This window comes from Pelophylax lessonae, assembly GCF_965119305.1.
Source record: "Pelophylax lessonae genome assembly, chromosome: 13".
In the NCBI taxonomy this organism is placed as follows: domain Eukaryota; kingdom Metazoa; phylum Chordata; class Amphibia; order Anura; family Ranidae; genus Pelophylax; species Pelophylax lessonae.
Window position 1 is genome coordinate 57,511,926 of NC_138780.1, and position 16,149 is coordinate 57,528,074.

At 41.0% G+C, this 16,149-nt stretch overlaps 1 protein-coding gene across 2 annotated transcripts in view; it reads left to right on the forward strand.

Moving 5' to 3' along the window:
* VTI1B (vesicle transport through interaction with t-SNAREs 1B) overlaps positions 1 to 15,111 on the forward strand; it is a 499,519-nt gene extending 484,408 nt beyond the window's left edge. For both annotated transcript variants that reach the window (XM_082275949.1, XM_082275948.1), the window contains exon 6: positions 14,993 to 15,111. Coding sequence is in view for 1 of the 2 variants with exons in the window: in XM_082275948.1 (XP_082132074.1) it covers positions 14,993 to 15,089 (97 nt within the window). In the remaining variant the exon portion in view is untranslated. The remainder of the gene's footprint in view (positions 1 to 14,992) is intronic.
* The last annotated feature ends 1,038 nt before the right edge of the window (positions 15,112 to 16,149 follow it).

The following is a 16,149-nucleotide window of genomic DNA, read 5'->3' on the forward strand; positions in this document are numbered from 1 at the left end:
GAACTCTGCAGATGACTCCTGTCAGATGATCTCCACTCAGAATTGTGAATCGGTGAATATGGTGATGAGACAAAAAATATACATAGCGTTATACTGCATAAAAATTCTAATCACCCGGGTGAATGAAGAAAATAATAGGTGTACACCACCACCAACATAGGCCGCAGATATTAGTAGATCATGCGATATAAATCACTCAAATGAATAGAGCCACCACCAGAAATTCCTGCTTACCAGATATCAGCAACCAATTGCATGTATCAATCAGGGAAACTGATGTATGGCAATCCACAGGTGAATGAACATAGACACTCCCTTGGCAATATAGCTGATCCACACAGATGCTCCGCGATATTACATAGGATAAATAATAAGGGGGGGAGAGCCCATAGTGTAAAACCATTTATTAAAATAAATAAAACAAAAGATTTGCACTTACAAAAGTACACAGGAATAGCGCTGAATTGGAGCCGCCGGCCAGTCGGCTTCAAACACCCGCCTGAGTATCGCCGCGGCGTGCTGACGTCACCTCTACGAGACGAGACGATACTCAGGCGGGTGTTTGAAGCCGACTGGCCAGCGGCTCCAATTCAGCGCTATTCCTGTGTACTTTTGTAAGTGCAAATCTTTTGTTTTATTTATTTTAATAAATGGTTTTACGCTATGGGCTCTCCCCCCTTATTATTTATCCTATGTAATATCGCGGAGCATCTGTGTGGATCAGCTATATTGCCAAGGGAGTGTCTGTATTGGGAAACCCTAAATTTACCCCAGGTTTAGAGAGACAGCATTTTAAAAAACTGTGGGAAACAGGACAAGATGGCATCAAAAATTTTACAAGCCAGCAGATATGGCCTTCAATCGGTAGACTAATAGATGAGGAGGGTCCATATAGGCTACTCTTATGGGAGGCATTGCAACTGCGACACTTTTTAGAGTCGCTGCCGGAGCCGGAAAAATTTAAGAAACCACTGACACACTTTGAAAAACTATGTGAGAAAACAGGAGGTGTATACCGCCCATTGTCGATTCTATATAGAATGTTGAACACCCCATTGGTCCAACCGAATCTGAAATGGTTGGAAAAATGGAAAGTGGATCTAAATATAGACATAACGGACACACAGAAGCAAAGAATGTTTAGGGCAATATTTAGACCAACTAAATGCACGAAAATGCAGGAAATAAATTATAAAATCCTGACTAGGTGGTATAACACACCAGATAAATTGCATAAGTGGTACATTCAAGAATCGGATAGGTGCTGGAGATGCGGAGAAGGGGAAGGCACAATATATCATTTTCTGGAACTGTCCAGAGATAAAGAAATTTTGGTCAGAGATTGGTGATATAGTCCAAAAAGTAACAGACTATAAAATCAAGGAAGAAGCTGCCTTCTGCCTCCTGCAAATATCAGATCAGTCAGAGAGGAAATATGCAAGATCAGTACTACCGCACATGATGAATGCCGCAAGAGCATGTATACCCCAACATTGGAGAAATAGACAAGCGCCAACGGTGTTCGATTGGGCTAGAAAATTAGAACATATTAATAAAATGGAGGATCTCGTGCTTTCCTCACAACACAAACAGGAACAATACAAAAAAACATGGAGAACATGATATTTATTTATATCCTCAGATGCAGGCAAACAATTGCTGGGGCCCCCATCTCAGAGTGTAGGAGATGTATGAGAGGGGAGGGGTTCTTTGCCACTCCTTGAGAGGGGGGGAGAGGGGAGAGAGGGAAGGAGAATTTTTTTTTTTTTAATTTTTTTTTTTGGGTCCCCTTTTTTTTTTTTTTTGTTGTTGTTGTGTATGGGTGGTGTGGACAGTGGGTATGAATGAGGAGAGAGAGGGGGGGGTAATATAGAAAAGGAAGGGAATGAACAGACAGAAGAAGAAGGGGAAACTAAGACAAGATTAAAGGCTAGGTTATTCAAGTTAAAGTATAAGGAAGTAAAGAGAGGTAAGGATTAAATGAGCGGGAATAGAGACGGAGACTTGATGACCTAACAATATCTTGTCCTAGCTGAATATTTGACAAATGATTATATATTAATGAGTCCGGAATCTCCAGAGGTCTTTATTAGACCTAGGTGATGAGAAAAATGATGTGGTTGATGTCTTTGTAAGCTATTTACTTATTAAGGAGTTATATATTCTGTAATGTTCTTTCTTTTTTCCTCTGAAAATTCTAAATAAAATTATAAATAAAAAAAAAAAAATATATATATATACTAACATCTTCATTTATTTTAAATGTGATAAAAATATATATTAAAATAGAGAAAAAAATATAGAAAAAAGGGGAAATTATATACCTATGTTCAAACAATCATAATTGCAGTATCTCACAAAAAAAGAGTACATCTCTCAAATTTTTGTAAATATTTTATTATATCTTTTCATGTGACAACACTGAAGAAATTACGCTTTGCTACAATGTAAAGTAGTGAGTGTACAGCCTATATAACAGTGTAAATTTGCTGTCCCCTCAAAATAACTCAACACACAGCCATTAATGTCTAAACCGCTGGCAACAAAAGTGAGTACAGCCCCAAGTGAAAATGTCCAAATTGGGCCCAAAGTGTCAATATTTTGTGTTTCCACCATTTTTCCCTTATCTTTCAGAACAGGCACCTTTGAGAGAACCTGGCTCCTCCCATCTCAGGAAACACCATCCCAATCATCATCAAAATTTAAGCCTCTTTCCAGCTGGCTGCCTCAGTTCTGGTGTTTCCTCCAGCGGGAAGACACCTTTCAAAGGAACCATAGCTAAAGCTAACAGGGGAGTCAGGCACTCTCAAAGGCGGCTGGAAAGACAGGGACCGCGGGTGGAGAGGGATCCCACCTTACCCGTTGGCCGAAAATACTTATCACCCCAGCCCCGCTCAGGGGGGCCTCCAGGCTGGTAGCTCCGTTCTCCACGCTCACGGTACGTCACTTCCGGTAGGGGCGGGCACTTCCGCCATCACCCGCGACTTCCCGTTGCAAATGGGATGCCGCAAAGTCGGATGCTGGGGGACAGCAGCGGACGTGTTGGTGAGCCACTCCAGAAATATGTCGGAGACACAGGCCTCAGGAACTGCTCTGGGAGAAAACTTCACCAGCCATCATAAAATAAGGAACCCTGGGGTGGTGTTCCTTATCCCTCCCACCAGCTCCATGTTGTTATTGTTTTCCCTATAGGCTCTTAAAGGGGAATTAAGGGAGATTTTGTGGGTTACACTTTGGGATCTTGGTGGTGGTCATCCCTAGTAAACCCTTTTTTTGGGGCAAGCTGTGCAGGCTGGGGGCCTTAGTTGTAGCAAAGTATGTTATTGTTTTTCTATTTTTCAGAGTAAGGCCCCAGAAAAATCCAAGTCACCTCATAATCCTAAGAAGAGATGTCCATCATGCAAGGCCACTATGGGGGAATCTTGGACCAAGGCACTATGTAGGGAGTGTTTAGATAGCTTAGTTAGGGAACAAACTGAAGTACAAAACTCAGAGCTAGCTCCATCGGTTACGGAGCTTGCTAGCACTTTTCAGTCCTTTAAGGACTTATTTTCAAATGTTCTGTTTCCTCAGAGTTCCCCCAAGTTGGCACGGCAAGAAAATGCTCCCCCCCACCAGTGGTACCCTCAGCAAGTGGGGAAACACCGGGGGGTTCTTAAAATCTGGGGTAAGAGTATGATAGGGCACCTCCAAATTCCCAGGGGGAGTCAGAAGCAGAGGGTTCGGATGGTGAATCCACCAGAGCTTCTAGATATAAGTTGACCCTGGAAGAGGTGGAGGGTCTTTTGGGGGCTATCCACACTACTCGACCTTGTCCCTCCATGATCAAATGTACTTGGGTCTAGGCAAACCTAAGAAGAAGGTTTCCCTGGTACATGAGGTCCTGATAGATGCTGTTAAGGAGGAATAGTGAGATCCAAAGAGAAAACCTTTCTTTTCCAGGGCCCTGAAAAGGAGGTTCCCTTTTTCTGAAGAGGACTCTGCAGTTTGGAATAAGTCACCCAAACTAGACGCAGCTTTTTCGTGGGTCTCTAGACATACAGACCTAGCCTTTGAAAATATAGGCTCTCTTCCTGATCTCATGGACAAGAGAGTGGACTCTCTCTCCTCAAAAAGACGTCAGACTCATCCTTGGGAAGCCTTAAACCTGCCATGGCCATTACAGTGGTAGCCTGTAATCTGGAGTATTGGCTGACACAGATTAAGGCACACGTCGAGGCTGGCACTGCGAAGGAGACAATCTTTTCTTCCTTCCCCATGCTCCTTCGTGGCATGGCATATGTCAAATCGGTACGGGCGTGGCCTCCGCGGAATCGGTACACATGACAGCTAGGTCTTCAGCTTTAGTCAATTCAGCGAGAAGAGGTCTTTGGCTGAAAACTTGGCAGGGAGACAGTGGATCCAAAGCTAAGCTATGCGGAATTCCGTTGATGGGGGACCATCTTTTCGGTCCGAATTTGGAGAACATTTTGGATCCAATGGATCTTTTCCCATCAGACAGGGTAGAAAAGATTCTTTCAAAAGAAAATCTTATCCTCAGAAAATTTTTTCTGCTCCAAGGAAATCCGAGCGACAAAGTCCTGGAGCAAAAGAGGGAGGGGCCGAGGTGGGGCAATTTTTCGCCATCCTGAACAGCCCAAAAAATCACAATCTTCCCACAGTGGGAAGAGATCACCTCCAGTCAATTTATTTTGGGGATCATAAGAAGAGGCTATCAGTTGGAGTTTTCAAGCCCTCCTCCTTGCAGAATATTAATTACCAATCTTCCAAAATGCAGGAAAAAGGCCTCGCCCATACTCTCCTCCCTCAAAGAACTGGAGGAACAAAAGGTCGTTCGGAAGGTACCACTGAAGGAGGTAGGTGGGGGTTTTTACTCCCACATCTTCGTGGTATAGAAACCCTCGGGCAATTACAGACTGATCTTGAACCTAAAGCCCCTGAATCTTTCAATCGTTTACAGAAAATTCAGGATGGATTTGATCTATTCAATAAAGGTTATCCTTCCCCCAAATTGCTTCATGGCCTCGATAGACCTCAGAGACGCCTACCTGCATATTCCCATTGCGGAAGGGGGTCAAAAATTCCTCAGGTTGGCCATAAGGACAAAAGAGGGCACACTGCATTGGCAATTTTAGGCCCTCCCCTTCGAGCTACCCTCTTCCCCCCACGTTTTTACCAAAGTCGAGGCCTTGGCATTTATGCGCCTTCAAGATTTTTCAGTCATCGCTTCTACTGTTTGCTCCTTCTCAGGAACAGCTGTCCAGGGATCTCCAGAAGGCAAAGCGTGTTTTGGAAATCCTAGGATGGCTCCTGAAATTGGAAAAATCCACCCTAGTGCCGACACAAAGAATCAAATTTTTAGGCTATGAAATAGACTTCACCATGCAAAAGGTTTTTCTGCCTTTAAGCAAAAACGAAAATATTTGACAGAGCGGTGGGCCTTTTACAAAACAATCAAGCGATCTCTGTAAGACAAGACACTGGGGTCGCTCACGGCCGCTATTCCAGCAGTTCAGTGGGCGGGACTATATTTCTGTCCCCTACAACGGTTTATCCTAGAGAACTGGGACCGCACTCAGGGCTCTCTTGATTCTCTAATAAACATCCCAGCACGGGTAAAAAGATCGCTATGGTGGTGAAGGAAGGCCTCAAATCGATCTCAGGGCCTCTTTTGGGTCCAGACTGCATCCACCATTGTCACCACAGATGCAAGTGGCACAGGCTGGGGGACACCTCTGGAATCCAAGCTAGTACAGGGGTCCTGGGGGCCAGAAGAGGCAAAGCAATCTTCGAATTGGAGGGAACTGAGAGCAGTAGATCTGGCCCTCAGAGCCTTTCAGAGGGAAGTACAGGTCCGCTATGACAATTCCACAGTAGTAGCTTATGTCAACCGACAAGGGGGAATAAAGAGAAGTCCTCTGTGGGTGTTAGCAGAGGGAATTCTTCAGTGGGCCAAAGCCCAGGTTCTCTCCCTCTCAGCAGTTCACCTCAAAGGAGAATTGAACCAGTTAGCCGACTTCCTCAGCAGAAGAACCGTAAGGGAGGCCGACTGGACTCTAAATAAAGAAGTGTTTGGGTGGATTACCCAAAAATGGGGAATACCAAGCGTGGACCTGTTTGCCTCTCAGCAAAAAGTCACATCTATTCTTTTCCCTGAGCAGATGGGACAGAGCTCTTGGAGTAGACGCCCTCACACAAACATGGCTCTTTCCCAAATGTTATGCGTTCCCTCCGCCAGTACTGATACCAGCAGTCCTGAGAATTTCTGGAAGAAATTACTACCCTGATCCTCATAGCACCACACTGGCTGAGGAGACCGTGGTTCTCAGTCCTAAAAAGTCTAGGAGTGGAACCCCCCTGGATTCTACCATTTCGGGAGGACCTCCTCTATCAGGGCCCAGTACTCTGTCTGGGGTCAACTGGTGACAACTCTGCTAAAAAGCAGGAAAAATGAAACGCAGGGCATTTATCTAAAAAAATTTAAGTTTTTCAAACATTGGTGTGCAAGAAGCTCCTTAGATGTAGGTAGCCCAATGACAGTACTGGAATTTCGACAAGACGGGGCAAACAAAGGACTAGCTGTCAGCACCCGGAAGAGCCAAGTTTCGGCTATTAGTGTCTTCTTAGAGACATCTTTAGCAAAAGATCCCTGGGTGATTCGGTTCTTTAAGGCCTTAAACAGACAAAGACCGGCATACAATTTCCCCTTTCCTATGAGGGATTTATCCATGGTCTTGCAGGCTCTCCTGAGAGAGCCATTTGAACCAATATCGTCTTGCGCAGTGAAGTTTTTAACCCTCAAAATTTTTTTTTTTAGTGGCAATCACTACCGCCAGAAGGATTAGTGAACCCAAAGCCCTTTTTGTTAGAGCTCCTTTTCTGCAGATATTTTCGAATCGCATTATTTTTAAAACAGATCCGGCTTTTCTTCCTAAGGTGGTCTCAAAGTTTCATACAGACCAGGAAATCGTTTTACCTACTTTTTTTTCAAATCCTGTGAAGGAACAGGAAGTAAACTTCCATAAGTTGGATCTTAGAAGATGTGTCCTTCAATACATAGCCAGTACAAAGGAATTCAGGAAATCAAATTCCTTTTTTGTTTTGTTTGCTGGCACTAATAGAGGCCAGATGTTTTATGCTGGCAGAACTCATACGTCTAAATCCCAGAGATAACCTCTGGTTATGATGCTGAGCACGTGCACTCAACTTCTTTGGTCGACCATAATGAGGCCTGTTCTGAGAGGAACCTGTCCTGTTAAACCGCTGTATGATCTTGGCCACCATGCTGCAGCTCAGTTTCAGGGTCTTGCCAATCTTCTTATAGCCTAGGCCATCTTTATGTAGAGCAACAATTCTTTTTTTCAGATCCTCAGAGATTTCTTTGCCCTGAGGTGCCATGTTGAACTTCCAGCGACCAGTATGAGAGAGTGAGAGCGATAATGCCAAATTTAACACACCTGCTCCCCATTCACACCTGAGTCCTTGTATCACTAACGAGTCACATGACACCGGGGAGGGAAAATGGCTAATTGGGCCCAATTTGGGCATTTTCACTTAGGGGTGTACTCACTTATGTTGCCCGCGGTTTAGACATTAGCGGCTGTGTGTTGAGTTATTTTGAGGGGACAGCAAATTTACACTGTTATACAAGCTGTACACTCACTACTTTAGATTGTAGCAAAGTGCTGTTTTTTTCACGGTTGTCACATGAAAAGATATAAAAAAATATTTACAAAAATGTGAGGAGTATACTCACTTTTGTGAGATACTGTATATGGCCACATTATTAAATGAAATCCTTATTGATCAGTCAGTTCCCTGATCATGAAAAAGAGCCGACTTGACTCATAAAAGCGGGCAGTGTTTATTGGATAAACAAGCAAAAAATTGGGGGAGCAAACCCTGAATATGTATATCTAAAGCCGGTGCAGCTATGGACCAAGCAACATGTATATTAAAAAAGAATAGCGCAACCATGCGTCAAAGTACCCCATTATCAGTGGGTCCTACACTATCCATAAAAAAGGGGTGAATCCAGCCTCTCCAACCCTTGGAGACAACACTCCTTGCTGGGATGGATGTGCTAATGCACTACAAAGGACTCCTCCTATATCTACTTGATGGTGGACTCTGATAGAGTACAGGTGTGTGTGGGGGGATGCTCAACCGCAGAAGTCTGGTCAGACCGAATACATAATAAACAAGCAAAAAATTGGGGGAGCAAACCCTGAACATGTATATCTAAAGCCGGTGCAGCTATGGACCAAGCAACATGTATATTAAAAAAGAATAGCGCAACCATGCAAACGAAATGACTATTAAATATGGAGACAATCCATAAATAAAAATGGGGATTTAGTCCCACCATATGGCCATATCGTGCTCAAGCCCACCACTGCATCAAAGTACCCCATTATCAGTGGGTCCTACACTATCCATAAAAAAGGGGTGAATCCAGCCCTAGTGTTTATTGGATACCTTTTAACCCAAAATAAACCCATCACAGGGGTCAGAACTGTTTTACTGCCTGGGAAGGGTATCTATATATCCAATCTGGCCTAATATGTTACAAAAATACATAAGATGCCATAAATTATAAGAGAAGAAAAAATTAGGTAAAAAGTATAGAAAGAAAGAAATTTATTTAAAAAATGTGGAAATTCTATAAAAATGACAAATGAACTATCAAAAAATATATTACCGTATGTGCATTTCATACCAATATGAATGGGTAACCCCCACATTTTGACCTTAACCAAAATACATTTATTTCATGGCTGATAGGTATGCAAAAATCTACCCATTTAATAATGTGATATAAAACAATTAATATCCATATCTATATTCATACCCTGAGGGCTCATTGTACCTAATTCATAAATCCAGCGCGACTCATTTTGTGATGCTGTTTTACGCATCTCTTTCCCTCTCCTACTTGGATCTATCTTATATATGGCACAAAACGTAAGCAGACTAGGATTCCTATTATTTTTTAATTTACCACGCTTTTTAAATCCTTTTTTATTATTATTGAGATGTTCACCTAGTCTCACCATCAGCTTCCGTCTGGGGAGGCCTACATACTGAAGGCCGCACGGACAGGACAGCAAGTGGGTGACGTGTTCTGTGACAGGTTATAAGCTTCTTTATAGGATATTTTTTAAAAGTGACGTTCGATTGGAAAGATCTTTGGATCTTTCACCACTCTGCGTGGTTTGCATCTACCACACGTATAAAAACCATGATGATCCAGAAAGGTACCCAGCTGCTTGGGGGGATCTGGTGCATTCTGAACCAGTCTATCCCTCAAATTGGGTGCCCTATGGTACACAAATCTAGGTTTAGGAGGCAAGATGTCTGCTAATACATAATATCGTAATAAAATAGACTGGTGCTTTCTAATATTCGCTTCCAATTCCCTATATTTTTTATTATAATTGGCGAGGAAGGCCAATCGTTGGTCCACCCCTCCCTTCTCCTTATCCCTTAGCAAAACCTTTCTATCACAATTAAGAATTTATTGTTTAACATCTTGAAGTCCTTGTTCCCTATAGCCTTGATCTTTAAATCTTTTAAGAAGTATATCTGCCTGATAGTTATAATCAGTCCCTTCCTTACAGTTACATTGGATCCTTATTAGCTGACCTTTAGGTATTCCATTTATCCACCGAGGGCAGTGGCAACTGTGTGTTGGAATGTAACCGTTCCTATCAGTTGATTTGAAAAATGTTTTGGCATATAATTTATTTCCTTTTTTGTAAATGGTCAGGTCCAAAAAATTACCTTCATTACTGTCCCAGTTGCCAGAGAATACGATATTCTAAGCATTGACATTGATGTTATCCAAAAACTCCTTAAGGCCCTCTTCTGTCCCCTTCCACACTATAAACACCATCTATGTACCTTTTATACATGAACAGGTCCTTGGTGTTTTTTTCCAAAAATCTTCTCATGTTCCCAATTGCTAAGGAAAATGTTAGCCGTGGTAGGTGCTGCCATTACGACTCCCTTATGTTGACGGAAATAAGGTCCATCACGCCAAAAATAATTGCTACCCATGGCAAGTTCTAAAATTCCCCCTATAAATGCCTGTTGTTCCATCCTAAGTTCAGATTTTGTTTTTTTAGGGACCATTAAACAGCTCGTAGCGCCTCATCCTGGCCAATGTTCGTATAGAGGGACTCCACATCGACAGCGGCCAGTATAATATCACCTTCGACACTGATCTCCTCCAACATGTTAATAAGTTGCTTGCTGTCCCGCAAATATTCTGGGTAAAATTGGGCAGGGGTTGCAAATATGTATCTAAGCGTTCTCCTATCCTTGAGAATATGGAATTAATCCCACTAGTTATGGGCCTTCTGGGAGGTGTGGTCTGGTTTTTATGGATCTTGGGGATCTGATAAATAATTGGTAGTATAGGTGCTGCTGGTATTAAGTATCTGAATTATTTTTTATTCAGTATGCCCTTCCTATGTGCTCTCTTTTGTAGTTTCTTACATTCTGTATTTTGCTGTGGGATTGTGTGTCAGTTTCTCATAAGTAGTTTTATCATTCACTAGCCTATTTAGCTACTTCAAATATGCATCTTTTTTTAGAATAACAATACCTCCCCCTTTGCTGGGCGTAGTACTAATTCCTTTATTCTTTCTAGTTGACTTATACCTGCCCATATCTCTTTTTTACACCTCCCTTGTTTTAGATTGATATTTTATATATCCTGTGCCACCATAGATTTAAATGTTTACAAAAAATGATTGGATACCCCCTTAGGGTTAAAAACAAATTCATTTCTTATTCCACTAAGTTGGTACCTTGAGCCATCATCTTCATTATACGGTATTTTCTTAGCAGTAAAATGTTTCTTAATATTTAATTTGCGTATAGTTTTTTTACAAATCTATATAGGTACTAAGCTCATCATTAGATTTGTCAGGACCATATTTCAAACCCAAGTTCATTTTCTGAAAATTTTACCCCACTCAAATTAAAAATTCCTTGTCCTAATATTCTCTTTCTTTTTGTTGTGGCCCCCTCTACATCGTCTCGGTCTCTTCCCACCTCCGTTTTAGGACTGAGCTGTCCTATCATCATGCAAGACTCTGTCTGGGCAGTGCTGATTAGCCCAGTGCTGATCACATGCACTCTCCCCAAAAAAAGCTCCCTAGCAATACACACCAATCTGAGCATGTGCTTCCTAACTCCAAAGGCTCTGTACTATCCGGACCTGTTCTGGAGTCAGTGGAAGAAGAGGAGGATCTGTGCATACAAGATCAAACAGCCTTTTTACACAATAATGTCAATAATAAAAGGAGCTGGCTCCTTGGAGTTCTTTGGAAAAATGAGAGGACTTCTTGGATATTTAAGGATAACCTATCAGAAGTGCAGCCAATCAACTATAATGATGCTATATGAACAATTTATAAACAAATAAAATTGGCGCAATTTCCGTAGGTTAATCCATGTTCTATCTTATTGCGGTATGAGTACTGGACTCCTAATAAATATTGCTGATTTTTAACTTTTATAAATAAAAATAAGTTAAAGTAATAAATAATAAAAGGAAAAGTGCTAATGCATAAACAAATAAATGTGGCAAGTGCTGAACCAAAGTGCAAATGCTGTGTCTCTCTTATTGATAGCAGCTATTGAATTTTAATGGTGCAATGAATGTTTTTATATGTTAAAAAAATGCTACTGCAATTAGATAATGATGTATGTGCAAATTATATCAATTAATAGTGACCACAATCAAGCAAAAAATATATCAAAAATATGTAACTGTGAGATATAAATAAATTATGTAAATTAAGTCCATCAAACAAAGTCCATATTAAATCATCTTTGATAAAGTGCTGCTTGACCACAAACTAAGTGTTCACGGTGTTCACACGTGAAGATCCTTCACCCACAGTGCCTTAATAGTTTGTCTAGATCAAACTCACCAGAGGCTTTGCTGGTAAAATTTTAAACCAGCAAGCAAGCATAAACCCCAACAGCAATCAGCCAGGAACCTTTTCTCCTTGTATGCTTAATCACACCAGGATGGATCAAAGCTCAGGATGGTCCGTATGGAGAAACATAAAAAAGGAATGCCAACCATAGCGTAAAATTGTATGACACTCGTTTATTTAAAACATAAGATTAAACACACTCCCATAAGACGGTGTCTACCAGACACTAGGAATCTGCATAGATAAAATCCTCCACGTAGTAATGAACCCAGAGCCTGGACACAATGTAACAGTGGAGCTGTTCTCACTGGAGCTATGTGAGAAGGAGAGCGGAGACGAGGGGCGCCCGCAGGACGGGGTGTGCTGAGATACGGTAAAGGCGAATATTATAGGGAAGGCCTGTGCCCGTAATGGAAGGGCGTGGCGAAGGACGCTGAGACATTACCGCATCGCACTGTTTCATTGTGTCCGTGCTCTGGGTTCATTGTTACGGTGACCTGAGCAGCGTAGGATTTTATCTATGCAGATTCCTAGTGTCTGGTAGACACCGTCTTATGTGAGTGTGTTTAAGCCTATGTTTTAAATAAACGAGTGTCATACAATTTTACGCTATGGTTGGAATTCCTTTTTATGTTTCTCTATATGGACCATCCTGAGCTTTGATCTATCATGGTGTGATTAGCGGCACAGTGGTGTAGTGGTTAGCACTTTCACCTAGCAGGAAGAGGGTCGCTGGTTCGAATCCCAACCACGACACTACCTGCCTGGAGTTTTCATGTTCTTACTGTGCCTGCGTGGGTTTCCTCCGGGTACTCCGGTTTCCTCCCACAGTTAATTGGATCCTGTATAAAAAGAAAAAAATTGGCCCTACTGTGTATGTATGTGAGTTAGGGACTTTAGATTGTAAGCTCCTTGAGGGCAGGGACTGATGTGAATGTACTGCGTAAATTGACAGCACTATATAAGTACCTGAAATAAATAAAAATAATAAATTAAGCAAAGAAGGAGAAAAGTTTCCTGGCTGATTGCTGTTGGGGGTTTATGCTTGCTTGCTGGTTTATAATTTTACCAGCAAAGCCTCTGGTTAGTTTGATCTAGACAAACTATTAAGGCACTGTGGGTGAAAGGATCTTCACGTGTGAACACAGTGAACACTTCGTTTGTGGTCAAGCAGCACTTTATCACTGGATGATTTAATATGGACTTTGTTTGATGGACTTATTTTACATAATTTATATATAATTATATCTTACCGTTACATATTTTTTTATATATTTTTTGATTGATTGTGGTCACTATTAATTGATATAATTTGCACATACATCATTATCTAATTGCAGTAGCACTTTTTTAATATATAAAAACATTAATTGCACCAGTAAAATTCAATAGCTGCTATCATTCAGAGAGACACACAGCATTTGCACTTTCGTTCAGCACTTGGCACATTTATTTGTTTATGCATTAGCACTTTTTCTTTTTATCATTGATTAACTTAATTTATTTTTATTTATAAAAGTTAAAAATCAGCAATATCCATTAGCAGTCCAGTACTCATACTGCAATAATAAGATAGAGCATGGATTAACCTACGGAAATTGCGCCAATTTTGTTTACAAAAACTTTTTACACGATGCAGAGGACTAACCCCTTAGGTTCCACAGTGAGTATAACAAGCATGCTTTGCTGTATATACTCACTGATTTTACTGTTGTGGGTTTAGTAACACTTTAAGATCATAGGAATTTTGATGTACCTGTAAATTCCATATCTTAGAGTACAGTACAGAGCATAGGTTCTTCCCCTTTTTCATCTGTGAACTCCTTACTGCTTGCTAAAAATACGAGTCCTACAGAATGGCAGTTATATGGGGGCTGTTCCAGCAAAATATTTGCCAGTGTTCATCACCTACAGGTAGTGGCGTACTTCTACTCTACTCACCAAAGGAAGCGCATAGACTCGGTAATCAAATGCAATTCTGGGCTATATTCTCTCCTTACTATTAATCGTTACACAGTCACACCTTTTCAACCTTTCCAATAGTGTGGTAAAAACAAAGGCTAATAGTGTAAAAATGATTCTTTAATCCAAATTTAAAATCTCAAACTAATAATTTAAAAAGTGACTTGTTTGTCTAAAAGCAGAAAATTCAGTTTTAGCTGTTATGTTTGTGATTTCATGCTTGAATTAAAGGAGCCCTTTACACTTTTACTGATTCTCATCTCAAATTAGCACTTAATAACCTGTGCTAAAAACCCTGCTAATTTTAATTTACACCATTCCATGTTTACACAACAAATGTAGAATTAGAATATGTGGGGATAGTATGCATCTGCATGCAAAAGGTCATTGCCACAAGAATGTTAGGAGTGGATATTTGTATATGTAGTAGCATTTAAATGTGTGATCCAAGAGATTAAGCACCGTAGATGGGTGCGGATCGGTAAGCAAGTTGGAGACTTTTCTGTGTTGTAAAAAAGAGCCTTAAGCAGCCCATAAATGCTTATTTTTTTTTTCTTTTAGCCAGTGGGTTGAATGAAAAAAAAAAAAAAATGACCTAAATCACTCCCACTGAGTTATTGTATTCTGAAAGCAGGGAGACTTCTCCGCTGTCAGAGTACACTGATTAGAGCAGTGGTCCTCAACCCTGGTCCTCACAGGCCAGGTTTGCAAGATAACTGAAATACATCCCAGGTGATAGAATTTGCTCCCCAGTGATTGCAGTACTCTAGTCTGCATCTCCCCAAGGTAATACTTAAAATCTGGCCTGTTAGTGGGCCCTGAGGACCGGAGTTGAGGACCACTGGATTAGAGCAACCAGATATATCCGACAGCACTGTTCGATCAGGAAACCTGACAGCCTGGTTGTTCAAAAGTCAGTTGGTAGCCTGCCCATACATGGATCGCATTTTTAATCCATGTATGACCGACTTTAGTCAGATAAAAGATGACAAGGCTGTTTTAAAATTTTTGTTGTACAGAATGGCTTTGAGGACATGTTTTGCTCCTTTTAAACTTTCTTGTGTGTTCCTTTCTAGAATTGCAACAAACAAGCTTTTGCTTTCCATTATCATCGTCTTGGAACTTGCCATTCTTGCTGGATTGGTTTATTACAAGTTTTTTAAGAAAGCCTGACCCTTTGTTGCAAATACTCCTCAAATGAAGACCAATGTACACCCACCAGACATCTGCTGATTTTGTTATACATGAAATGTACTGAAAAGTTTGACTAACATAAAAAATAAATTAACTTCTCTGAAAACATATTTTCCAGTGTCCATTCTGATGACATGGTATAAATGTAGAAAATGTATTGTTGATACTGCAACCAAATAAACCCAGTACTTAACATCATAAATGCTTATGGTCTTACAATGTTATACAGTGATACCTCGGTTCACAAACTTAATTCGTGAACTGACTCTGGTCGCGAACCGAATTGGTTGTGAACCGAGGCACATTTTCCCATAGGGTTCAATGTAAATCTGGTTAATCCGTTCTGACCTTTTTTTTTTTGTTTTTGAAGCACAAAAACATGAAACAAATTACAATACACATTAGTACATTATAGTAATGTATATAGAGAGAACACTAACCTTGCTTGAGATGACTTCTGGCATGGAGGAAGGCAGGTGGGAGGCTGTGAAATACAATACAGTAAGTACAGTATTGTGCAGAAGTACTGTACAGTATTGTACAATACAGTACAGTACAGTATTGTATGTGCTAAAAAGCACACCAAAAAGCAAAAAGTGTCTTTACAGTACTCACAGTACTTCTTTCTGTGTCTCTTCTTCTCTCCACGATCTTCCTACAGGAAGTCACGACCATGTGACAGCCTGGAAATAGCATTAAAATTGCCACAGCTCCTGTTCGTGAACCGAAGCAGAGTTCGTGAACCGGAGCATATTTTTATGAACTTTTCTGTCCGTGAACCGAGTTGTTCGTGAACAGAAGCATTGGTGAACCGAGGTATCACTGTCATTTCTTAGAAAAAAATAATGTGAAATAGATGCTTTGACAGGGCAGAAACCAAAACAGTTATGAGCAAAAACAAGAAAGTTGGGGACCCAAAAAAACTCGCCTCACCTGCACACACAAACAATCTCTTAGACTCCATTCACATCTAATCACAAAAGTGAGTCGGCGCTGGTGGGAAACAATCTCAGAAGGGGCTCAAAAGTGAGTTCCCTAT